This window comes from Ovis canadensis, chromosome 6, assembly GCF_042477335.2.
Source record: "Ovis canadensis isolate MfBH-ARS-UI-01 breed Bighorn chromosome 6, ARS-UI_OviCan_v2, whole genome shotgun sequence".
NCBI classification, from domain to species: domain Eukaryota; kingdom Metazoa; phylum Chordata; class Mammalia; order Artiodactyla; family Bovidae; genus Ovis; species Ovis canadensis.
In genome coordinates, this window is record NC_091250.1 from 71,909,192 (window position 1) to 71,935,616 (window position 26,425).

Here is a 26,425-nt window from a genome sequence, read left to right on the forward strand (position 1 = left end):
TCAACTTGCCTGACTTCAGGCTCTACTACAAAGCCACAGTCATTAAGACAGTATGGTACTGGCACAAAGATAGAAATATAGATCAATGGAACAAAATAGAAAGCCCAGAGATAAATCCACACACATATGGACACCTTATCTTTGACAAAGGAGGCAAGAATATACAATGGAGTAAAGACAATCTCTTTAACAAGTGGTGCTAGGAAAACTGGTCAACCACTTGTAAAAGAATGAAACTAGATCACTTTCTAACACCACACACAAAAATAAACTCAAAATGGATTAAAGATCTAAACGTTTAAGACCAGAAACTATAAAACTCCTAGAGGAGAACATAGGCAAAACACTCTCCAACATAAATCACAGCAGGATCCTTTATGATCCACCTCCCAGAATACTGGAAATAAAAGCAAAAATGAACAAATGGGATATAATTAAAATTAAAAGCTTCTGCACAACAAATAAAAATATAAGCAAGGTGAAAAGACAGCCTTCTGAATGGGAGAAAATAATAGCAAATGAAGCAACAGACAAACAACTAATCTCAAAAATATACAAGCAACTTATGCAGGTCAATTCCAGAAAAATAAATGACCCAATCAAAAAATGGCCCAAAGAACTAAATAGACATTTCTCCAAAGACGACATACGGATGGCTAACAAACTCATGTAAAGATGCTCAACATCACTCATTATTAGAGAAATGCAAATCAAGACCACAATGAGGTACCACTTCACACCAATCAGAATGGCTGTGATCCAAAAGTCTGCAAGCAATAAATGCTGGAGAGGGTGTGGAGAAAAGGGAGCCCTCTTGCACTGTTGGTGGGAATGCAAACTAGTACAACCACTATGGAGAACAGTGTGGAGATTCCTTAAAAAATTGCAAATAGAACAGCCTTATGACCCAGCAATCCCACTGCTGGGCATATACACTGAGGAAACCAGAATTGAAAGAGACACATGTACCCCAATGTTCATCGCAGCACTGTTTATAATAGCCAGGACATGGAAACAACCTAGATGTCCATCAGCAGATGAATGGATAAGAAAGCTGTGGTACATATACACAATGGAGTATTACTCAGCCATTAAAAAGAATACATTTGAATCAGTTCTAATGAGGTGGATGAAACTGGAGCCGATTATACAGAGTGAAGTAAGCCAGAAAGAAAAATACCAATACAGTATATTAACACATATATATGGAATTTAGAAAGATGGTAATAATGACCCTGTATGCGAGACAGTAAAAGAGACACAGATGTGTAGAGCAGACTTTCGGACTCTGAGGGAGAGGGAGAGGTTGGGATGATTTGGGAGAATGGCATTGAAACATGTATACTAGCATGTAAGAAACGAATCGCCAGTCTATGTTTGATGCACAATACAGGATGCTTGGGGCTGGTGCACGGGGATGATCCAGAGAGATGATATGGGGTGGGGGCGGGGGGGGTTCATGTATGGGAACTCATGTACACCCGTGGTGGATTCATGTCAGTGTATGGCAAAACCAATACGGTATTGTAAAGTAAAATAAAGTAAAAATAAAAATTAAAAAAAAAAAAGACTATGAGGAAGATTAAATGAAATGGCATATGCAAAGCCATCAGCCCAGCATCTGGCACCCAATAAATATTATCTCTTATATATGATCTGAGCAATGACAAGGGAATATACAACAAATTGGTCTATTTTCCATGGTCTCTATGGATCTCCCTTCTTCTTTCACTGGCAAAGATTATTTCCTCAAGCCTACACATTATATGAAAAATCAAGTTCCATCTCTGCTCATGTATGCTAAGGAGCAATTTTCATGAGACATTTTCTTGAAAGTGAAAGTCACTCAGTAGTGTCTGACTCTTTGTGACCGCATGGCCTATACAGTCCATGGAATTCTCCAGGCCAGAATACTGGAATGGGTAGTCTTTCCCTTCTCCAGGGTATCTTCCCAACCCATGGATCCAACCCAGGTCTCCTGCATCACATTTGGATTCTTTACCAGCTGAGCCACAAGGGAAGCCCTCTTTTCTCTGAGAAATATTCCACAAATTTGGCAATATTTGCAGCCTGACATCTAAAATCTATTTCAAATTAAAAATTATTCACCTTCTTTGTTTGATATCGATTATATAGAACACATAATCTGTAATTTGGAAGAAGCAGAATTTGATATAGTTCACTCATTTTATGACATTCATTCACATTTAATAAAATTTAGTTCTATGAATGAGCAGAAGCCAAACTTAAGAACTGTTTGAACATAATCTAGAAAAAGTGAAATATCCCCCTACTTCCCAGTGTGTTTTCCTTTGTTACTTGTATTGAAGAAGTAATGCTTAATAGAACAAGCAGCCTGAAGACACCCTTCTGTAATTAGATTATTCATAAGCAATAAAACTGTAAATACAGTTTCTACTGGAGGATTGACTAAGAAAGTGCCAGAGATTCCATGGCATTTTGATGACAACACAGCACACTGTAAAAAGTAGAGCACTACTTACTTTTCTATTCTGTTATCAATTTCTGAGAAAACACCTCCACTTGAAGTGGACTGGATTTACTTTCAACTTTTATACATCTTTGGCTTTAAAAAGATTTGATGAGGAATGTAATATAAATTATTTCAGCTAGACTAAGATTTATATGAACTCATACTATTTTTGCTGGAATATTCTTTTATTTTCTAAGTCAATCCATAGTGGATGGCTCAGCTTCCCAGGTCTGAATTTGCCAGAAGCAGTTGCATTTTGATCTATTCTATTCTAATGCATATTTAATTCCAAAGCATCTGTCTTAAGTAGCAATCTAAATTTAGAAACCCATAGGCATCTGCATTTGAGTTACATATTCTATGTTAAAAGTAGTTCTTCCCCATTGAGATCACTAAAACTTGATTTTGTTGTGATATCTAGAGTTCTATTGGGGTAATATTAAAGAAGTTTAGTGCTTAAAAGACTCCTGCAACATAAAATTATTTATTCTGGAACCTTGCTGCTAAGCTGCTGCTAAGTCACTTCAGTCGTGTCTGACTCTTCGCGACCCCATGGACTGCAGCCTACCAGGCTCCTCCATCCATGGGATTTTCCAGGCAAGAGTACTGGAATGGGTTGCCATTGCCTTCTCTATCTGGAACCTTACAGAAGCTATAAATTTATGCCTAACTTGTAAAAGAGATGTTAAAACTAACATGTGATTTAAGTAGAGACAAGAGAAAATTCCTTTACTTTCATACACTTCCATAAAAGTAAAGTATATTTCCTCATTACCTTAAATGAATGAGCAGAAATTAAATGTTGGATGCTTATAAAATCTGTTCTTTCTTGTGATGTCTATATTTTAAACTCTTGAGATAAAGTGAACAAGTTGAGAAAATTAAGTCCCCTAAACACTTCAAACCTCTAAACTTATTATTTGATATATTTCTTCATTAAGCCAAAAGGTAGTGAAAATATAATGTCAAACAAAAATATATACCTCTAATTTGTTACATAAAATCAGAAACATCATCATATAATTAATGAAATACAAGTCATGAGTGTGTGCGTATAGATAAAGGAGAGATACAGATAGGTAGAGAGACACTAAAATTTGTGGCAACTTGGTATCAGGTATGATGGGACAGGATATAAAGGAGGTGGCAGAGCTACTTTATGTTTTAATGAAATACTAACAGGTAAGCAATTCATTATTGAGAGAAAAATGTGGTTGTAACCAGTCACCCTTGTTTAAAACTCTCCTAATTTCTACTTGGCCTGCAGGTTAGAATACGAAAATCTTAAGAAAGGGAAAGAAATCCTTAACCAATGTGTTTCTGAGATGATTTCAGTTTTTCTGCTAACAAACTGACAGAAAAATCACATTTACTTTCATTATTTTCCTTTTAGATTCCAATTTTAAGGAGTAGTGCATGTAATGAATGAAGCAATAATTCTGGAAAAAGTGGTCCCTGTGATTGATTTAGGAGACATTTGCCAAGACAGAGACAAAGTAGACTGCACACCTAGCCAACCTAAATTCTATGACACAGGGCACCCCATAAGTAGTACTTGTAAGCCCAGGCTGCTGTGAGACACAACTGGAAGAAAATAATTATGACTTAAGAAATTGATTTTAAAAACAAACAATAGGCCAAACCTTCTTTAAAATGACAATCCTAAAAGAAGACAGATGCAGAACTAACCATAACGAAAAATATTATTTTACTTTGACAACCTGAATATAAATCAAGTTTTAATGAAAAACATCCTGTTTTTGACCAAAAATAAACTACTAACATGAAATAGTCTAATTAATGTATTTCCTGAGGGTGTTACTCTAAAACTTTTTTTTTTTTCCATGCAGAGGGACATAATTTCCTGGTAGAAAAAACTGCAGCTATCATAATACCAAGTTACACACTGGTTTGGTGAACTGAGGGGGACGAGTGCAGGGGCAGAGATAAGTTTCACAGTTCCCACGCTGTCACAGGAATGCAGGAGATATGAGAGTAACGCAAGAGTTTACTGACATCTTACTCTAGAGAATATTCCACCATCCAAGTCCCTGAAACGCTCAGGTAAGCTGCTTTCCACTGCTTGGATTCCCAGGTTTTATGAAAGTTGCTTTGTCTAGACCTTACAGAAGCTTTATGCTTTCATGACAGGATGCAGTCATAATCTCCAGAAGAGGAAATAACAATAGGTGAGGCATCCCATGCCCAATCTTCCTACCCAGTTTGTAGGTAGAGCCAAATAACAGTCTGTCACTCAACCACTTCTTGCCCTTAAACAACAGAAAGATTTTACTTATATGCGATTGTTCTAAACTCGCTCAATCTAACACTGATGATTTTTTTTCCCAAAGATTAACAAAACTTAATGGTTTCCTTGCTTTGAATTATCCCTCAGGCCCACCTGTACAAAACCTTCTTGTATATTATAGTCTTTTAAGATCTTATTCTCGTCTGTCTTTATTTAACTGGCTAGTTTATTAGAATTCAAATAAGAACTAAGTTATTATGTCTGTGTGTATGTGTCCAGTCGAGTCTGATTCTTTGTGATGCCATGGACTGTAGCCCACCAGGCTCCTCTGGCCATGGAATTCTCCAGGCAAGAATACTGGAGTGGGTTGACATTTCCTCCTCCAGGGGATCTTCCTGACCCAGGTATTGAACCTGCATCTCCTGTACTGGCAGGCAGATTCTTTACCACTGTGCCACCTGGGAAGCCCAAGTTATTATGTCTAAGTGTGGGATTTTAAGTATTTTGCAGCATGGAGAATTTAGAGACATTTTAGAGGAATATTAAAAACATGAAAATTCTCACCCCAAAATATGAAAATATCACTTATTTTCTAAAAGAAAAGCCATGAGAACCTTTAATATACTTTATAATGTTGACAGGACTTCGTTCATAAGCTCAAAACATCTATTTCAAAATTAAAATGAAAGAATTACAGAATTTACGAACTAAACCAGATTTCATACGTTACCTAAATCAGAGAGTCTCAACATGACACCACTGACTTTTTCGGCCAGATTATTCTTTGTTGTAAAGAGATTTCCTATGTATTGTAGGATGTTTAGCAGCATCTCTGGTCTCTAACCATTATATATCAGAAGCCCCACCCCACCCAGTGTGACAGAAATATCTTCAGATGTTGCCAAATGTCCCTGGAGGACATAAGTCTCCACTACCCAAGGACCACTGCTATATGACAGAGAAGACTGTAGCAACCATATGACTAGAGAGAACTTCTACTGAAATCCTTAAGCAGTATATGGAGGATGTAATCAAAATCATATGTAGGAGGAAGAAAGAAATTAAATAAGGTAAAGGTGTCTAATAGATTAATTTCTACAGCAAAATGAACATCTGTTCTATTTAGATGCTAATAAGACCAGAATGACATAGAAGTTTGCATTTTATAAAAATACTTTTATGCAATTATAAGATATGAAGGGCAGAGTTAGGACCCAATATTTATGCTTCCCCAAATTCATATGTTGAAACGTACCTACACAGTATTAGAAGGTTTGTGGCCTTTGGGAGGTAATTAGGATTAGATGAGGTCATGAGGGAGGGATCTTCAGGAATGGGATTCACGTCCTTGAAAGAGTCACAGAGGGGCTTCCCTGAAGGCTCAGTGGTAAAGAATTTGCCAGCCAATGCAAGAGATGTTGGGTAGATACCTGAGGGGGGAAGATCCCCTAGAGTAGAAAATAGCATCCCATGTCAGTATCTTTGCCTGGGAAATCCCATGGACAGAGGAGCCTGGCAGGCTACAGTCCATAGGGTCATAAAGAGTCAGATATGACTTAGCAACTAAAGAATAACCACAACAAAGAGTCACAGAGAACTTGCTTCCTCCCTCTGCTCTCCACCCTGGGAGGATACAAGAAGTCCCCTGTCTGTAGCCTGGAAGAGGACTCTCACCAGAACTCGGCCAGGCTGACATCTGATGTTAGACTTCTAGTCTTCAGAATGTGAGAGATTAATTTCTGTTTATGAGCCATCCATCTGCCAAAGCAGGAGAGGCAAGAGACTCAGGTTCAATCCCTGAATCAGGAAGATTCCCTGGACAAGCAAATGGCAACCCACTCCAGCATTCTTGCCTGGAAAATTTCATGGACAGAGGAGCCTGGTGGGCTACAGTCCAGTTCAGTCGCTCAGTAATGTCTAACTCTTTGCAACCCCATGAATTGCAGCATGCCAGGCCTCCCTGTCCATCACCAACTCCTATAGTTTCTCAAACTCATGTCCATGGAGTCAGTGATGCCATCCAGCCATCTCATCCTCTGTCATCCACTTCTCCTCCTGCCCCCAATCCCTCCCAGTGTCAAAGTCTTTTCCAATGAGTCAACTCTTCCCATGAGGTGGCCAAAGTACTGGAGTTTCAGCTTTAGCATCATTCCTTCCAAAGAACACCCAGGGCTGATCTCTTTTAGAATGGACTGGTTGGATCTCCTTGCAGTCCAAGGGACTCTCAAGAGTCTTCTCCAACACCACAGTTCAAAAGCATCAATTCTTCTGCGCTCAGCTTTCTTCACAGTCCAACTCTCACATCCATAAATGACCACTGGAAAAACCACAGCCTTCACTAGATGGACATTTGTTGGCAAACTAATGTCTCTGTTTTTGAATATGCTATCTAGGTTGGTCATAACTTTCCATCCAAGGAGAAAGCGTCTTTTAATGTCATGGCTGCAATCACCATCTGCAGTGATTTTGGAGCCCAAAAAGAGAAAGTCTGACACTGTTTCCACTGTTTCCCCATCTATTTGCCATGAAGTCATGGGACCAGATGCCATGATCTTCGTTTTCTGAATGCTGAGCTTTAAGCCAACTTTTTCACTCTCCTCTTTCACTTTCATCAAGAGGCTTTTTAGTTCCTCTTCACTTTCTGCCATAAGGGTGGTATCATCTGCATATCTAAGGTTATTGATATTTCTGCCGACAATCAGGATTCCAGCTTGTGTTTCTTCCAGCCCAGCAATTCTCATGATGTACTCTGCATATAAGTTAAATAAGCAGGGTGACAATATACAGCCTTGATGTACTCCTTTTCCTATTTGGAACCAGTCTGTTGTTCCATGTCCAGTTCTAACTGTTGCTTCCTGACCTGCATATAGGTTTCTCAAGAGGCAGGTCAGGTGGTCTAGTATTCCCATCTCTTTCAGAATTTTCCAGTTTGGGGTCATAAATGTTTGACACGACTGAGCACACATATACTGTGAGCCACCAAGTCTACTGTAGTAGCCAGAACATACCAAAACATCATCACAAAAACAGAAACATAGACTAGTCTGGTACAATTAAGAACTTACTGATTTGTCACTACTAGTTAAGAGTCTGCAATCATACCAGTTAGCTTTACCACATTTAAGAGCTGTACTGACCTCCCCAACTCTCTTTTTTTTTTTTTTAATTAGAAGTAAAACTAACCTGTACTCAAATCCAGTATGGTAAGTCACTACATACAAAGGGGCTCTGTTCTGAGAGCACATTCATAAATCCAGGTTGTTCATAAGCCCAACAAAGTTATCCTAGGTACCCAACCCAATGAGCTATACAGTATTGTATTATAATATGTTTAGAATATTTTTTCACACAAATAATACATAAAAAACAAACTCAAAAATAAAACATTTTTAACCTTACAGTACAGTACCTTGAAAAGTACAGTACAACAGCTGGCATACAGGGGCTGGCGTGGAATAAACAAGCAAGAAGAATTAACTGACTTGAGGAGGAAGAAGAGGTGGGAGATGGTACAGCTGAAGGACCATCAGCAATAAGAGACAGAGAGAAAGCTGAAATTTCACTCATGCCTGATGAGTTTTGGCAGGAACAGGTTCTGGTTCCTTGCTGGATTCAATTCCATTTACTCTCTTGAAAAAACAATCCAGTAATGTCTGGGTGGTAGCTCTTTTTTTTTCTTCTCATCATAGGTGGCATGGTAGCACTGGACTGCATTCTGAATGGCTGTTGCAAGATTGTATACCTTTCTATGTTGAGTCTTGTGCCTTAAAAACAGTTACTCCTCAAATAAAGAAAATCCCTTGCCATTTCCTGAACTGTGACTCTCTTCGGTTCTTCAATTACTTTTTCTTTATCTTGTCTCTCTTTATTGTTTCTCTGGGACTTCAATTCCATCAGGTCTTCATTAATAAGCCCCTTGTGTTGACAGCAAGGAATTCAATGAAGTTATCTTCTTGCAGATCTAGCTTCTGCTTCTCGCTGAGGGTCACTACGTTGCCAAAGATGGACTCCTCATCTACCTTCTCAAATCCAAGAAAATCATGAACAAACTGTAGGCAAAGGTTCTCCCAAACCCCATTCATGGTGACAGCAGTAACCTCACGCCAAGGGAAGTAAAAAAGTAATTAATGGCCTTGTAGATGTTAGAGTCCTTCCAAAATTGTTTCAAGGCTGTTCCTGATTCATGATTCAACTTTACTGCCTGATGAAGATTGTGTCATAAGTAATATTTCTTGAAAGTTGCCATAATGGTCCACAGGTTGAGTGAGCAACGTAGTATTCAGTGGAAGATGCACTGCTTTGAAGATGGGATGAAAACTATCCATGAGTGGGGAGTGGCCTGGAGCACTGACAAGCCACAAAAGAATGTTGAATGGGATGTCCTCCAAGTAATATTTCTATCCCTTTGGAGATACTGTGGTGAAAAAATCAATCTTGGAAGATGCCCTGTGTAACCTAGGCTTTGGGGTTACTCTTCCACACAATAGGGAGAGAGCCCCTGGCTTTATTTTTAAGGGCTCTTGGGTTCTCTGAATGATAAACTAAGAGAGGTCTCAGCTTGATATCACCAGAAGCATTGCCACCAAACAACAGTGTTAGCCTATCCTTTGTTGCTTTATAGCCTGGCATCAACTTTTTTCCATACAGATGTAACTTCAGTCTGGCATCCTCTTCCAGAACAGCCCTGTCTTATCCATATTAAAAACCTGCTTGGGTAAATATGTGTCTTCAGCAATAATCCCTAAAGCATTTCAGGAAATTCCCAGAAAGCTACAGTATCTGCCCTCACTGCCTAGTCACTTTTATGTTGTGAAGGTTGGCTCTAGCCTTGAACTGATGAAACCAGCTGTTGCTAACATTAAAACATGCACTCTAATTTTCACAGTATTTCTTCTTCAAGCCTTCATAAAGGCTTTTCACTTTCTCTTGAATCAGCATTAAACTACGTGGCCCTCCACACTGATGCTGATCCTGCATGCACACACTGAGAAAGTTCTCCATCTCCTCCACCACTCTTGCATGTTTCTTTTTTTTTTCTTTTGGAAAAAAAAAAAAAAGAAAGAAAAGACAGAGGAACCAGAGATCTTGCATGTTTCTTTGATATTATTGTTGACATCATCACACAGCAGACGTCACATGTTCCATGATCTTGTTCTTGCTCTTTAGAATTGTGCCGACGGTCAAACAATTCATGTCATAAGAATGAGCGATGTCCATCATCTTTTCACCTCACTCCACTCTCTCAATTATTTTCACTTTTGCTTCCATGGTTATCACTTGGCACAGAATAGCAATACTGTTACATCACTGCTGCTTTTAGGCTTGCTTCCAGACACCCTGGGCTTGAAGTAAAGATACTGTACTACTGTACTCTATACAGTACTGTAAAGCACACAAAAGCAAAACCAATGGTAGAGGATGTACGCATGTGACAATATATGCCAGACACATGAACTAACTTATGTGACTGGACATGCAAAGGCACATTCAGATCTTGGAAAGTTTTCATCTTGCAGATTCATATGTAGGATACTTACTGGATTTAATAAATATGTGAACTGGAGGCAAGTTACTGAATTTCTTTGAGCTCTTTCCTCATTTGAAAAATTCAAATGATAATATAACTCATGGAGAAGTTAAAAAAAAGTTTTAAATGAGTTCTGGTATGTAAGCAGCTCAGTTAATAAAATACATGATTAATAAATAGTAATGGTTATTATGAATATGAATTAGAAAAGCTGTGGTAAATTTCATCTAATAAAATTAGAATCCTCTGCTTTCAGAGTTGGTTTATAGACTGTGTGGCAAGAAATCTCTTTCTAATCTGTCAGCTAATGTCAACATAACAGAAAAACCAAAATTTAAAAATGAAAGTTTTCTGATATGTCAAATAAGTTCAAAGAGTGTCTTCTATAGTTCCCCATGTTAGCTAACTTTTGACTTAACCTTACATGTGTACATGTCTTCTCCCAGTAGGATAGCAAATATAATTATTAGAAGTATTTTTTTTATATTTGTTTTCCAATATTATGGCAAAATAGGTGATAATTGTAACAAGCTCACAATCTCAGAGCTTGCACTTCTTGAATGCCCAGAGGACTTTCAAATGTAAACATAACTCAGGATGATTCACCATCTATCCAAAACTTAGGAAAACACTCAAGCATGACAATAAAACAAACAAACAAAAACTTAAAAAGAAGAATCATTCCTGCATAATCTTTACCTTGATACTATCAAAATAACCACCTAATATCATGGTGCTACCCACTGGGAAAATCTGATCATGGCACTTGGTCTATATATTCTTCTTTCTATTCGGCAATAATATGTTAGTAGATTCTGCATTTAGCTACCCATTTTTTACATTTTCAAGTAACTCTTGTGCCATAATAATTGTCCTTTAACCACTTGAATTTTCAATCACAGTTGGAATGTGAAATAGCAGCACCTACCATTATAGTGTTTAATTGTGTCAATGGTTAAGAATCTCTTCACTACAAGATAAGCAGAGCCAGGTTCAGCTAATGAACTCCATCGAAGCACCTGTTCCAATATATTTTCTGTGTAGTGAAGAGGACGTTCTACAAAAAAAAAGCAAAATCAAATCACCAAAAAAATCTTAACTTTTTTTGATCATAAAATTTAAAATGTCCTTTTAAAAAGCTCTGTGCATTACAACAAGCATGACTGTATCTTACAGTACACAAGAATAGTGCTAGTACTACATAAAGGATACCCTAAGACCTGGAACAGCATTAATCATGTAATAAAATTCACTGCATAAATAAATCTGTATAGGGACATCTGTTTGTTATGAAACTACTTTTAAAAAAAAATTCAGAGGTGTTATTCTTTAGATGAGGCTTCCCTGGTAGCTCAGCTGGTAAAGAATCTGCCTGCAATGCAGGAGACCCCAGTTTGATTCTTGAGTTGGTAGATCCCCTGGAGAAGGTATAGGCTATGTGCTCCAGTATTCATGTGCTTCCCTGGTGGCTCTGAGGGTAAAGAATCTGCCTGCAATGTGGGAGACCTCAGTTCAATCCCTGGTTGGGAAGATCCCCTGGAGGAAGGCATGGCAACCCACTCAAGTATTCTTGCCTGGAGAATTTCCACGGACAGAGGAGCCTGGCAGGCTACATACAGTACATGGGGTCGCAAAGAGTCAGTCACAACTGAGCAACCAAGCACAGCAGAGCATAGCATTCTTTATATAAAAATCTCAGAAAAAAGCTACCTTTCTGTACAACAAATTAGTGAATTACTCTACTTTTTAAACAACATTCTAGTTTGCTTATGGAAAAATGCCTGTTTGCATACACAATTAAATATTTGTAAAAGTACTAGTAATTGGTCCAGTACTAAGTATAAATCCTTTGTTTATCCCAACAAGACTAGCATAATTTCTGATCAACACTAGTGGACAACTTATAGCTGATAATCAACTTATATGAAATTATAAAGTATAACTTCAAAAAGAACAGAAGATAATCCTTATCAAACAGTACTGAGTAATTTCCATTTAACTATTAGTGGAAATACCAATGAGAAACATTATGCAGCAATATTATCCATTAACAGTTCATATAATAGGCTAACAAGCAAAAAGTTGGTCACATCTTCACAATTTCTCCTTGATAAATACTCATCCATATATATTCTGTTTTATGCAACCATACTTTAAAATATATCACAAGTTTTTAGCATAGAGTTAATTAACCAAAAACCCCACAGGTTTTTAGAATTACAATCAAAATTTCATAGGAAAGTTTTTTGCTGATCAAAATATGCATGTGTGCGTGCATGCATGCTCAGTCATGTCTGACTCTTCGCAACCTCATGAACTGTAGCCAGCCAGGATCCTCTGTCCATGGGATTTTCGAGGCAAGAATACTGGAGTGAGTTGTCATTTCCTATTCCCAGCCTAGGGATCGAACCCGAGTCTTCTGCATTGGCAGGTGGCTTCTTTCCCACTAGTGCCACCTGGGAAGCCTGGTCAAAATATGCCAATCACTTAATAAAATCTTGTAACAGAAGCATATGCTGGGGGAGAAAAACATTGAGTCTTTTCATAGTGTGCTGAAAATAGCATAATTGAAATAGCAAGAACATAAACTCTAATGTGAAGATGTTGATGTAAGTTTCCTGGTACCACAGCCTTTATAAGTCAACTCAACTCTTTTATAATCTCCTACTAGGGTTTTTGTTTTTGGTTAAAGTAGTAATGCCAATAACAAACAACAAAATCCATGTCAACAGCATCACACTTGTATATTACCCATGCTATATACATAAAGTCACAAGTAATAAAAAAGACCAAATGTATCACAGTCTCTTTAGTACTGGTCTCCCTTTTATTCGCACAGCATTCTGGAACTTGTTTTTTTCCTTCCAGTGTAAATAACTGTACAGTTTTTGCTTTCTAGTCAGTACAGTGAAATGCAGTTCTGCATTCTGTGCATCTTGGTGTAAGCCTACACATTGTGATGGTGATTGCAAACAACAACTTAAAAAAAAAAAACACAGAGCAACTAAGTCATACATCTTGGAGGCAAACCTATTTCTTATTTATAAATATATCCCTTTCACAAAGCAGAGTGCTGAGTACATAATAGATGTTCAATAATAAATACTTGGGGAAAAAAATACCTTACAAATTTCTATGGTAATCCATAAATTAACAGTAAGTAATTGTAAATGGATCAGCAGACATATATACTTCTTTGAAAATCAGGCAAAATCTTTTGTGCTACATTAATCCTGTTTTCTAAAATAAATTTATAAAAGGTTTGGCTAAAATCATGGGACACTACTTGCAAAACTCTGGGATGCTACTTATCCTGTTAACAGTTGCCATTTCTAGAATAACAACTATGTATCAACATAATATATACTGGTTACCTTACATCAGTTGCTGTTTTCAACTCTTACAACACTTTTCATTACAAATTATCATTATTTATATTACATGTAAAAGAACCCAAGAATCAGAGAGATTCATCTACTTGCCTAAAATCAAACAGCTGATTCAAGTGAGGAACAGAGACTGGATTCTCAAATCTATCTGACTTTACAGCCCCAAGCTCCAAATCATAACTATTACACTTGGTTTTACTTTGTACAGATATGTAAACCTCCCCATGATGATTTTCACATATGTAATTTTGGGGAAAAAGTATCAACTCACTAAGATATTTCTGAGGACAAAAGGTAATATATGCAAGTGAAAAACAATGTCAATTCACACTTTCTCCTTCACTTTCCTATCCTTAGTGAGAAGATAGTAAGTAAATAAGATAGTTTCAACATCCTTTATGTCCAGAAATTCATCATACTGCAGTTAGCTTGGAGGTAGGAATGCTATTCTTAACTGCAAAGCTACCTGGATTGAAATAAAAGCTTACTCTCCTTTATTATAAGAATTTGTAATGAGACTTCCAAATATTAGAACACTTGTATTAAAGAGGGTCACTATTACCAGTAGATACAATAGTGATACCTCAAAGGTACTCTTAGTTATACTGAAATATATCACAGCAGAGAGAGAAGCAAATATAGATTTGCAAAAATTAGCCAAGTATGTTTTTCATCAATATTAATTCAAGAGAATGAAAATCCTGAAGATCCAAGTTCCTGCATAAAAATTGAGTTGAAAAATAGGATGAAAAGATAAATATGTATTAGACTGTGAAATGACACAATTATAAAAGAGGTAAGAGACAGGAAAAATGGACTGAGTCATCAAATGCTGTTGGAATATAAATTCCTACAAGTAAACAAGATTTTATTAATAGTTACATTTACAACCATCTGTCATGATAAATTACGTAAGTCAGCTGGCATTAGGGTATTACTAGGGGAAAAAAACCAAAAACCTGATTTGTACACTGTTTATCCCTGGAGGAGGGGATGGCAATCCACTTCAGTATTCTTGGCTGGAGAATCACATGGAGAGAGGAACCTGGTGGGCTACAGTCTACAGGGTCATGAAGAGAGGAACATGGCTGTAGTGACTTAGCATGCACACACTCACACTATCTAGAACATTAAATTTTTTGCTGAAAATTCAGCGTAATTATTTAAGAACAGGGTGTGGAGATGGTTCTTTAGCTAGGTAAGTCATGTTCTCCATATTTTAAAATCTTGTCTATAGAATTAAACCTGGCCTCCCTTGTTAAACAGAGAACTATGCGTTTCCACCTGAAACAATTGGTGTTATCCTTAAATTTCTGGCAGTAATGACATAGGATTTGCAGAGACAATTATGACTTCCTTAACAACTAAAATTTTAGTGTCAAATCTAGAGCCATGCAAGTCTCTCAGAGGATGCCAGCACCCTGTCAATCAAGAGACGGACCAGAAAGACTGAATAAAAATGAACTGATCTTCCATCTCATGGTAGATATGAGCAGGAAGAGAACATTTTGTTATGATGCTGCTATGTAGACAGTAGCTACTTCACCAATTTGAGCCTCTCAGTGAGGAAGCCCACTTAAATGAGGCCCATGAGCAGTTAACTTTTTTCAGCATGTGAAGGAACTAAGGGGTAGAGTGCTACATTGGTAGGGTATCGGTGCATTCTTAAAGTGAAGCATTAAAATACCAGAAGTATGGTAAAAAATGATACCCTCTCCTATGATGGGTTTCAGCTTGTCCTGGCCATCAGGACCCAGTGGCACCAGGACTCACTGGTGGCAGTGGGTCAAGAATGCTTGGCATCTTTCAAAGGATGAGACAAAGAAAGACTTGTTCTCTGTCTAGTACAAGTTTCCAATGTCTCAGACACTTATATAGAAGGAAATGCTACTTATAAACCAACAGCTTAGAATCTAACTAGCCTTAATATAAATTCTAAAACTATTTTATATGGATTTAACATGATGTATTTTTTCCATGAATCTTGACTACTACAAAAGCAAAAAAAGAAAAAAATAATAATCGTGCTTTGTCAGAATTTTGCTAAGAGTTGTTTACCACCTGCTGTGGCTTGGATGTTTCCCTACTCCCCCAATTCACAGGTGGAAATAATTCCCAATGTGACAGTATTAGGTAGAAGGGCCTTTGGGAGGTGATTAAATCATGAGGGCAGAGTCCCCCTAAATGGTTTTGTTATTGTTTAGTTGCTAATTTGTGTCTGACTCTATGACCCCATGGACTGTAGCCCACCAGGCTCCTTTGTCCATGGGATTTCCCAGGCAAGAATACTGGAATGTGTTGCCATATTCTTCTCCAGGGGATCTTCCTGACCCAGGGGTTGAACTCGTGTCTCCTGCACTAGCAGGCAGATTCTTTACCCCTGAGCCACCAGGGAAGCCCCAATGGGCTTCATGCTCTTATATAAAAGGAATCCCACAAAGTTCCATTTCATCATGTGAAGATTCAGTGAAAAGATGGCCATCTGTCATCCAAGAAGCAGGCCCTCACCAAGCAACAAGTCTGCTGGCACTTTGGTCTTAGACTTCCTACCCTCCAGAAATGTAAGAAATAAATTTCTCCTGTGTAATTCTGTTATGAAGTGAAGTGAAGTGAAGTCTCTTAGTCGTGTGCGACTCTTTGCGACCCCATGGACTGTAGCCTGCCAGTCTCCTCTGCCCGTAGGATTTTCCAGGCAAGAGTACTGGAGTGGGTTGCCATTTCCTTCTCCAGGGGATCTTTCCAACCCAGGGATGGAACCCGGGCCTACCCACACTGTAGGCAGATACTTTACCATTTGAGCCACCAGGGAAGACCCCAATCCCGTTATAGCAGGCTAAACAAAGACACCATTTCACCAATGAGGGCAATTCTGCTAATGATACATGAGTCACAAATTGACATGCTTATATCAGTCTGAATCTGTAGCTACCACATCTATGATAATTCCATTTATAAACTTAAGAATCTATTTTCATTATCTCCAATCATATAGGAAGGCCAGAGCACTTACATCGGCTTCCCTGGTGGCTCAGATGGTAAAAAATCTCTTTGTATGCAGGAGACCTGGTTTTGATCCCTGGCTCAGGAATAGCCCCTGGAGAAGGGAATGCTACCCATGCTAGTAGAGTCTCTCAAGATAGTAAAGGGAACAAACAAAATATCTATTATACAAAGGAGACACTGGAAATGACCAGGTAGAAAACTATTGTTTTAAAGTTTACAGGCAGTGAAAATAAAATCCAGCGCTTTTGGTTCACTTGCTTATTTATTCATTTACTTATTTATTTATTTTTGGTTGCTTTGGTTACTTGGAGGACTTATATTTACATTAGAAAAAGCACCAATTCCCTGCTGACATTCTTCCTATCAACCACAATCTTATGGACTACCAATGCCTTCACTTTTATCTTCTTTTTACATTTCACTTTATCTTCCCTGCATGTTACTAGAAATAAAGCTCTTAACATTTCAGAAGGTCAGGTGGCTCCACAGGTCCCATCTGCTCCAGGAAGTCAACATAATCACAGGTCCCTTTGTTGCTTTCTTAGCTGTGTTCCTCTAAAAGCAGTAAAAATAATCTTAGTTTTCTCTTCGGGCAATTTCAACTTGAATGGTTGACCAAACATTAAGACCATGCCAATTTGAATTCCTAACTCAATCAGATGTACTCTTTCTTGATGTACATGGGGTGTTCCTTTGATTATATATCTGGACATTTACCATTCAAAACAGCTTGAAGTCTCCTAGTCTTTTTATAGTTTCATCAACTTTAGTGAGAAGGAACCAAAAAAAAAAAAACCAACACCTGACTCCAATGTTACCATTTGTGATATACTAATTAGCACATGCAAGTTGATAATTAGTCATTTTCAGGATAAGCATCCCTTCATTTTCCCAGAAGAAATTTAAAAAGAGTGTTTCCAGATACAGTGCAATCTCTGTACCAGCTATATATTTAATTCCTTCCTATCCTCACCCATTTGGTTTATTCCTCTCATTTTGGAGGATCAATGCTCAAAGGCACAGACCTCCAGAACTGAGACAGGGGATATCCTTTAACTCAACACTTGAGAGAATAACGGGTAGGGAGAGGATGCCTACCCCAAATCCATGATTCATTGTTCTGCTGTTGACTTCCTAAAAAATCAACAGCAAGAGAAGCATAGAGGAGACCATCAGCTATCTAAGAGCTAAGGAGTCCTTTGAGATCTCCCAGTGGTTGCTAGTCTACAAGCATATTTGTAAATAATGCCACTGTGAACACTGGGTAGCATGTATCTTTTCAAATCACATTTTTTGTCTTTTCCAGATATGTACCCATGAATGGAACTGCTGGATCAGGCAGTAATTCTATTCTTAGCTTTTTTGAGGGACCTCCACACTGTTTTCCATAGTGCCTGTACCAATTTACATAATCAACATTATACTAGGGTTCTTTTTTTCTCCACATCCTCACCAACATTTGCTATTTATAGACTTTTTGATGACAGCCATTTTGACAACTGTGGGATGATATATCTTTGTGGTTTTGATTTAGCAATACATTTCTCTGATGATTAGTGATGCTAAGCATCTTTTCATGCACTGGTTGGCCATCTGCATGTTTCCTTCAGAAAAATGTCTATTCAGATCCTCTGCCCATTTTTAATTGAATTGTTTGTGGATTTTTTTTTTTTTTTTGCTATTGATTTGTAGGGGTCTTTAGATATTTTGGCTATTAACCTCTTAACAGATGTATGATTTGCAAATACTTTCTCCCATTCTGTAGGTTGTCTTTTCATTTTTCTTGATGGTTTTCTTTGCTGTATACAAGCTATGAAGTTTAACTCAGTTCAGTTCAGTAGCTCAGTTGTGTCCAACTTTTCGTGACCACATGGACTGCAGCATGCCAGGTATCCCTGTCCATCACCAACTCCCAGAGTTTACCCAAACTCATGTCCACTGAGTCGGTAATGCCATCCAACCATCTCATCCTCTGTCATCCCCTTCTCCTCCTGCCTTCAATCTTTCCCAGCATCAGGGTCTTTTCCAATGAGTTAGCTCTTCACATCAGGTGGCTGAAGTATTGGAGTTTCAGCTTCAACATCAGTCCTTCCAATGAACACTCAGGACTGATCTCCTTTAGGATGGACTAGTTGGATCTCCTTGAAGTCCAAGGGACTCTCAAGAGTCCTCTCCAACACCACAGTTCAAAAGCGTCAATTATTCAGCACTATTTATTTTTTCTTTTGTTTCTTTTGCCTTGGCAGACAGACCCAAAAGATGTTGCTACCATTTATGTCAAACAGTGTTCTGCCTACATTCTCTTCTAGGCGTATTAAGGTTTCAAGTCGTACATTTAAGTATTGAATCCATTTAAAATTTATTTTTATATACAGTGTAAGAAAATGTTCTAATTTGATTCTTTAACATGTGGCTGTCCAGTTTTTCCAGTACAACTTATTGATGAGACTATCTTTTCTCCAATAATAAAAGGGTTTTAAATGATTTTAAAATAATATGAACCTATTTGTGATTTACAAAATAATTTAGGCAGTAGTGCTGACAGTTATCTTTTACTCATAAATGAAGCTGGTAACCTACTGACTTCTCCTTAAAATTAAACAACCAAAGTCAAGACTTTACCACTATTGAAATATACAGTAATACAAAATTGTACTTCACTTATGCAAAAGATTTTAATTACATAGCAATTGTTGTTAGGCACTGTTGTCAGAGATAAAAACTGTACTAGAGATAGAAACAGAGTCCCTTGTTCCCTCTAAAGAGCTCTCATCAAGAAAGACAAAAATAAATCCATGTGATAGGCACCATAAAAAAACAAACAAACAGAAACGACAAGACAAAGTGTGATGGAACCCTTAGTCTGGGTTTTAAAGGAGGTAAACAAAGGAGCCAGAAGGGGAGGAATAAAGGCACACTTGGGCAACACCTTCTTGTATGTTAGTCAAGCTCAAGGTATAGAAGTGATTGTCTTCCATAGTGATTGTCTTATAAAGAGCAAAATGAGAAAAGATGGTAAAAAAGATCAGAGCAGCAGAAACCCACTATTTGGGGATAGAGGAAGAAGAATTGACAAATGAGATAAAACAATTCCAGCACTAGGAAGAGAATCAAAGCAGCAATGAGAACAGAGTGAATGCATTTCAAGTAAAAGGGAATGGTTATTAGCAATAAATCCTACAGTGAGAACAAGCAAAGTAAAGCCAGAAGTAAATCCACTGGACTTGGCAGGTGGGGGTTTGCTGGAGTCACTGGGCAAAACAGCTTTTATGAGAGGCCAGACTGAGCCTGACTGTGGGGGAGACAGTGTGAACTGACACCAAAGGACCAGTGGCCCTGAATCCTGGCAATGAATATTGGAAAGTAGTGTTTTAAAACAAATTACATTTTTAAAGAATAGTGCCTGATAAAAAGAATAAAGGAATAAAAACATCAAGATGGAATAATGAAAGACAAAGTATTTGATAATCCCCATTTCATTCTAACACTGATTATAAGACTCTTAATAATACACAAGGAGGTATTTTTAATGTTCAATTTTAATTTTTGTATTGAGCTTGCAGGTGGCAAGATTTTACTTTTGGCAGTTTGACATCTATACTTGAAAGAGTCCCAAGACCTAAGCAGGTATCAACTAGACAGATGGTCAAGATACAAAGACATTCTGCATCTTTTTTTTTCCTAGAGGTATTTAAAACCAAATGGTGTCATAAGAATGTTAGGCTTATTATTCTTGGGGTGGTCAACGCATTTTAAAAGCTCTCTTTATTCTTCTGTACATGAGATTTTAAAAAAATGACAAACTATCTGATCCACTCTACTGAAGATAGATGAAAAAGTAAAAAACTTAAAAGGAACCTTCTGCTAGGCTTAAAACAAAATTAGTTTTTAAAATAATAATCTTTTAAATCAGCATCCTTGTTAAATAAGCAGCATACAGGAATAACGTGGAATAAGCTGGATGGTGGTGGTGACATTTAGAATATTGTTACAAATCACACTGCCTGTTCTTAAAAATGAAGCCTTATTTCCTGAGGCAGCAACATGTATGACTAATATTTTACACTATAAACTTACAGTCAATAAAACAATCCAGTTATTTTAATAATAAAATCATAGGAGGGCAACCTCAAGTAGCACCAACATATATCAATGCATGCACTGAAGTAGAAGGGGAGTCATAACAGGATGTGAAACTTTATAAAAACATAAAATGTTAGTAATGATTTTTTCAGAAAAGTAGTGTTTCTTCACACTCTAAGGAATTTAAAAATCCCTAGCATGAGAACCACTTACCGAGCTCTTCATTTTCTATGACTTCAAACGTGGCCCAAATATCATCTTTTGTTGGAATTATATTTTTTATTGCTAATATGTCATTAGTTAACTCTTCTGCTTCCATCACAGGCGATATCTGCAAGAGAAGCAAAATTTCTTCAGAATATACATCAAAAACAGAAGTGGCCTTATGCTAGGGCAGTAACACCTGCCTGCCATCTGCCGCCTAATGATACTATGTGTCCTCTTAGTACCTTTAAGCAGTTTCTCCAAGCACCTAGGGGAAACAGCTTATTCCGATCTTCTCCATAATGTAACACATTTTCATGTATGTGTAAAAAGTGCCCATATAATCGGGAAGAATTTTTTTGTTTTTAACTCAGTGAACAATTAAATAACTCAAAAAAGGAAGATGCCTATTCATACTCAGAAGGATCTTCCACAGATATTGGATCCTATGGCCTTGCAGGCAAAAATCTTTTCACTCAGTTCTATAATCAGGAGTTCAAAATGGCTCAGTTATTCGGTTTGGGTTCTAAATTATACACAGTTGACTGCGGTCCACCATGCCAAAAAGCCCCAGGTTTAGTGGTGTGTGGTGTGCCCCGCCACGCCAAGTGACAGATGCTGGGCTGCCAAAGCCTGCTTTCAGGCCAAGGGCAGAGTCTGCAGAGTCAGCCTGGGAGTTGGCTCTCCGAGAGCCTCAGAGGTTCGGGCCACTGCATAAGTACCCCACCTTCTTCAGGGACTTTGGGGGTTTCTCATTTGCTTTCTCCCTGTTTTTGTTTTTACCAGTCTTACAGGCATGCTGGCCAAAAGCAAGTTGGCTTTCTCCCGTTAGAATTTAGTTACAATGCTAAACAAATAGAACATGATTTCAGCATTAGAATACTGCAGCTGCCACCTCCTTTCCACGTTTTCAGCACAAGTATGCACCTATTAAAAATTTCTTAGAAAATGTGCTCATTTCCATTTCTCCTGTCCCTTATTGATCATAAGCATATTGCACATATATAAATAATATAAAACATCTTTCATTAGAGGTAACTCATATAGTCTGTCTTTTGGAGTTCGTGGAATACCTTTGAAATATATTAGGCTTCCCTGGTGGCTCAGATGGTAAAGATTCTGCCTGAAAAGCGGGAGACCTGGGTTCAATTCCTGGGTCAGGAAGATCCCCTGGAGAAGGGAATGGCTACCCAGTCCAGTATTCTTGACTAGAGAGAGCCTAGCAGGCTACAGTCCATGGGGCCACAAAGAGCTGGGACATGACTGAGCGACTAACACTGACTTGGAATATATTAACGATGCAGTGAAGTCCATTATTTGCTGTTTGGAAGAGTTCAATGTAGTACAGCCTTAAAAGAAAAAAAAATTAGCATATGGCAAAAGCAGAGAATGTTCAGGAATAGAAACCTTAGTAGATGAATGACTTCAGTGATGTCGCTCATCAGAATGGCTTTACAATATTTTAAGAAGTATAGCCCTTCCTTAAAAAAATAATTACTGAGAAACCAAACTAGTGAAATAGTCGGCAGGGAGTTCTTCAGGTTGACACAGGAATGGAAGACTGGAACTCATTTCCTTGTTTCCATATGTTCCTATATGTTCCAGGTGATACCCAAGGCCCCTCTTCAGAACACCTAGAACTCTACAAAACACACTTTGGAATTAATTACTCTAAGTGATATACAAACCAAAATAATGAACATCAGACTTGGAATATCATGACTAATGTTTGCATCCAGGCCTTAATGTTATTAATTCCCATTTCTATTCATATGAACGTGAGACATCACTGCTTCACCTACCTCCTTGGGTTGAGGTAATGATTGGCTGAAATAAATATAAGAGCTGTGCAAAGTCTTAAGCACTAACTGGATGTTTATTTTTGTATAGTTTTTGCTATGTTTTTCAAGAGAATTTAGAATTTTCGTGGGTGAAACTGGACACTCTTTTATGTTAATATACTGAAAATACAAATTTTGCTTGATTTTAATAACTTCTGGTATGTCTCTATTAGATAAAATTAAAATGAACTAGTGAAGAGTTTATTGGAGGAGGCAATGGCACCCCACTCCAGTACTCTTGCCTGGAAAATCCCATGGATGGAGGAGCCTGGTAGGCTGCAGTCCATAGGGTTGCTGAGGGTCGGACATGACTGAGTGTCTTCACTTTCACTTTTCACTTTCATGCATTGGAGAAGGAAATGGCAACCCACTCCAGTGTTCTTGCCTGGAGAATCCCAGGGATGGGGGAGCCTGGTGGGCTGCCGTCTATGGGGTCGCACAGAGTCGGACACGACTGGAGTGACTTAACAACAACAGTGAAGAGTTTACGGGTAAGTGAAGTTAAGTCACGTGCTTTCACTATCCCTTTCAGCATAAGTGATAAGACATATGCCGAGATATCTCTACTACTTCCTCATGTCCCCTGTGATCAACATCACATGTTCAGCGTAACAAACAGATGTGGCCAAGGAGTGCAAGGCAGCTCGTGTTAGTTCCACAGCTGAGTAACCAGTGTCAGAGAATCATATGTAATCATTTGTGCGTGTGTGTGCTTAGTCGCTCAGTTTGTCCAACCCTTTGCAACCCCATGGGCTGCAACCACCAGGCTCTTCTGTCCATGGGACTGTCCAGGCAAGCATACTGGAATGGATTGTCACTTCTTCCTCTAGGGATCTTCCTGACCCAGGTATAGAATCTGCATCTTCTGCACTGCAGGTGGATTCTTTACCACTGTGCCAACTGAGAATATCCCCGTATGTAATCATTAAACATATATAAAATAATAATTCCAGTATCTTTGACATAACTAAACTCCAGAAATATTTAAGACTCTGTTTTATATTGCACTTTAAAAAAGCTAAGAAGCTAAAACTGAATTTCTACTGTGAGATGGCAGCATGTCTATCCTATGCACAAAGAAAGCAGTCTTACTCTCTTAAGGCTAAGTACAGACTATGGTAACACGAAAAGGATCTTTTAAATTCAAAACAAATGGTTAAGTAAAGTTACCAAGGAAGAGAAGAGTTATTTCATATTCCAGTACACTGAAATATTGGAAGTTAAAGTCTAGGATCGACTTTCCTGGTGGCTCAGCAGTGAAGAATCCACCTGCCAATGCAGGAGATGCAGGTTCAATCCCTGGGTTGGGAAGATTCTCTGGAGAAGAGAACGGCTACCCACTCTAGTATTCTTGGTAGGAGAATCTTATGGACAGAGGAGGCTGGTGGGCCATTGGGTCGCAAAAAGTTGGACACAACTTAGTGACAAAACATCAACAAAGTTTAGGATACAAGGATGGGGGATTTATATACTAGTCGTTATTTATTAAGCACTTATGTACCACATGGCTATGGTTTTTCCAGTAGTCATGTATGGATGTGAGAGTTGGACTATATAGAAAGCCGAGCACCAAAGAATTGATGCTTTTGTACTGTGGTGTTGGAGAAGACTCTTTAAAGTCCCTTGAACTGCAAGGAGATCCAACCAGTCCATCCTAAAGGAAATCAGTCCTGAATATTCAATGGAAGGACTGATGCTAAAGCTGAAACTCCAGTACTTTGGCCACCTGATGCGAAGAACTGACTCATTGGTAATGACCCTGATGCTGGGAAAGATTGAAGGCAGAAGGGGACAACAGAGGATGAGATGGTTGGGTGGCATCACCAATTCAATGGACATGATTCTGAGTAAATTCTAGGAGTTGGTGAGGGACAGGGAGGCCTGGTGTGCTGCAGTCCATGGGGTCACAAAGAGTTGGACACGACTTAGCGACTGAACTGAACTATGTACCATGATATCTGCTAAGTGTTTTACAGGCAGGATCTTACCAAGTCCTCCAATTAATGCTATTATATAAATACTGTAATCTTCCCTCACTAGAAAGGTAAGAAAATAGAGACTCAGATGGGAGTATATCCGTTGTCTCCTGTCAAGAAGGTAGGAAGATGAGTAGCAGATGTCAGAGCTCAGGCTGTTCTATAGAACCTATAGAACATCCTAACTACAACCAAAAGAACAAAGGGTGGTCTCCAAATGACTAAAACATGGGATTCCCAGAGGATATTGGCAGGGAGGGTCACACTTGTCATGATTTGAATTGGACATATAAGATAGAAAAAACAATGGAAAATTCAAGATACACACACTAATGCTAACAGTTATGATTTTCAACAGTATTCTTTACATTCCATATTTGGGACTCACCCGAATTATAATACTGCAGTCAGGTTCCTTTCTTTCTACATATACTTCAATTAACAAATCTCCAGCCTGGGAAACCTAAAAAGGGCAGATGCGAAGACAGCAAATGTAAGTATATTGCAAGGACACACACAATACTTAAGATGGTTCAAAAGTCCTAGTCATATTTCTAAAAATTTTATAATAATGAAATGGGATCAATCTCCCTGTTAACAACATAAGGATACCCATTTTCTGGATACAGTTAAGGATGAGCTATCTACACAAATAATATAATCAGCAAACACAATCACCTACCATTTTTCTTGTCTTTTATTCAAAAGTATAGTGTCCTCACATACCCTTAACTGGCTACAGTAGAAAGAGATGGTAAGGCCAAAAATTGAAATTTGAGGATAAATTAGGTCAGAGCTGTATTAAAATTACAAATAGAATATGTATATTTAGCAATAAAAATTAAAAGTGAAGTGACAGAATATAAGAAGATAATAAAATTTTTATTTTAATTACCTTTAGCCAAACATCAAGTGCTAGGTTATTTGGGTCACTATTATACCTAAGAAGACACACTAAGTGAAGAAAACACAAGGCAGGCAATACAAAGCATGAGATGTCACTACGTAGATTGATAGAATCATGTGAAGAAGATTAACAGAGAACCAAACAAATCTAAGAAAAATATTTTGAGCTGCTTTTTTCAGAAATTCCCGTAAGTTATGTAATCACTCAGAAGTCACATCCATCACTCATTTTTAGAAAAAGATCATAATGGAGAAACGATCATTTCAAAGTTAAATCTGCCTCAGAATAAAACCTGCTGAGTAAATTTATGGGGCAAACATTAAAAATGTACTTTGAAGAGCTGTTCATAGTTATTCTGACACTACAGGCTTAGCAAAGCTTATTTCCAATTTTTCCTCCGTATGTTTAGAGCTACATAAAAATGCTACGGAAGAAAAGATACAGTTGACATTTTTACTTTCCCCTGTGTTTGTATAAACAACTCTCCGGGAAGGACATATTTTAAAAATTAAAAAAGCAAACACAAAGAATTCATAGAGTGTAGCCAAAAACAAGAATAGCTCAGAAAATCAAACAGGGATAAGACTTAGAGTCTGTCAGAAAACTACTTCAGACAAGTTTTGAATGGACTGGAGAAAAACTCCAGCAAAACAACAGATTTTTTCCAAACTGTTCTACTTTTCTTCCGAATTGCTTTATTTTATAGACAATTCTTTTCTTATTTTAGCAATACTTACTTCTACTTAATTAGAA

General features: G+C 37.9%; 1 protein-coding gene across 3 annotated transcripts in view; it reads right to left on the minus strand.

The window, feature by feature from the left end:
• ARAP2 (ArfGAP with RhoGAP domain, ankyrin repeat and PH domain 2) overlaps window positions 1-26,425 on the minus strand; it is a 180,005-nt gene that overhangs the window by 36,468 nt on the left and 117,112 nt on the right. For all 3 annotated transcript variants that reach the window (XM_069593027.1, XM_069593026.1, XM_069593025.1), the window contains 3 exons: window positions 25,154-25,228; window positions 20,958-21,075; window positions 11,198-11,326 (listed from right to left, as the gene is read on the minus strand). In XM_069593027.1, coding sequence (XP_069449128.1) covers window positions 11,198-11,326; window positions 20,958-21,075; window positions 25,154-25,228 — 322 coding nt within the window. The remainder of the gene's footprint in view (window positions 1-11,197; window positions 11,327-20,957; window positions 21,076-25,153; window positions 25,229-26,425) is intronic.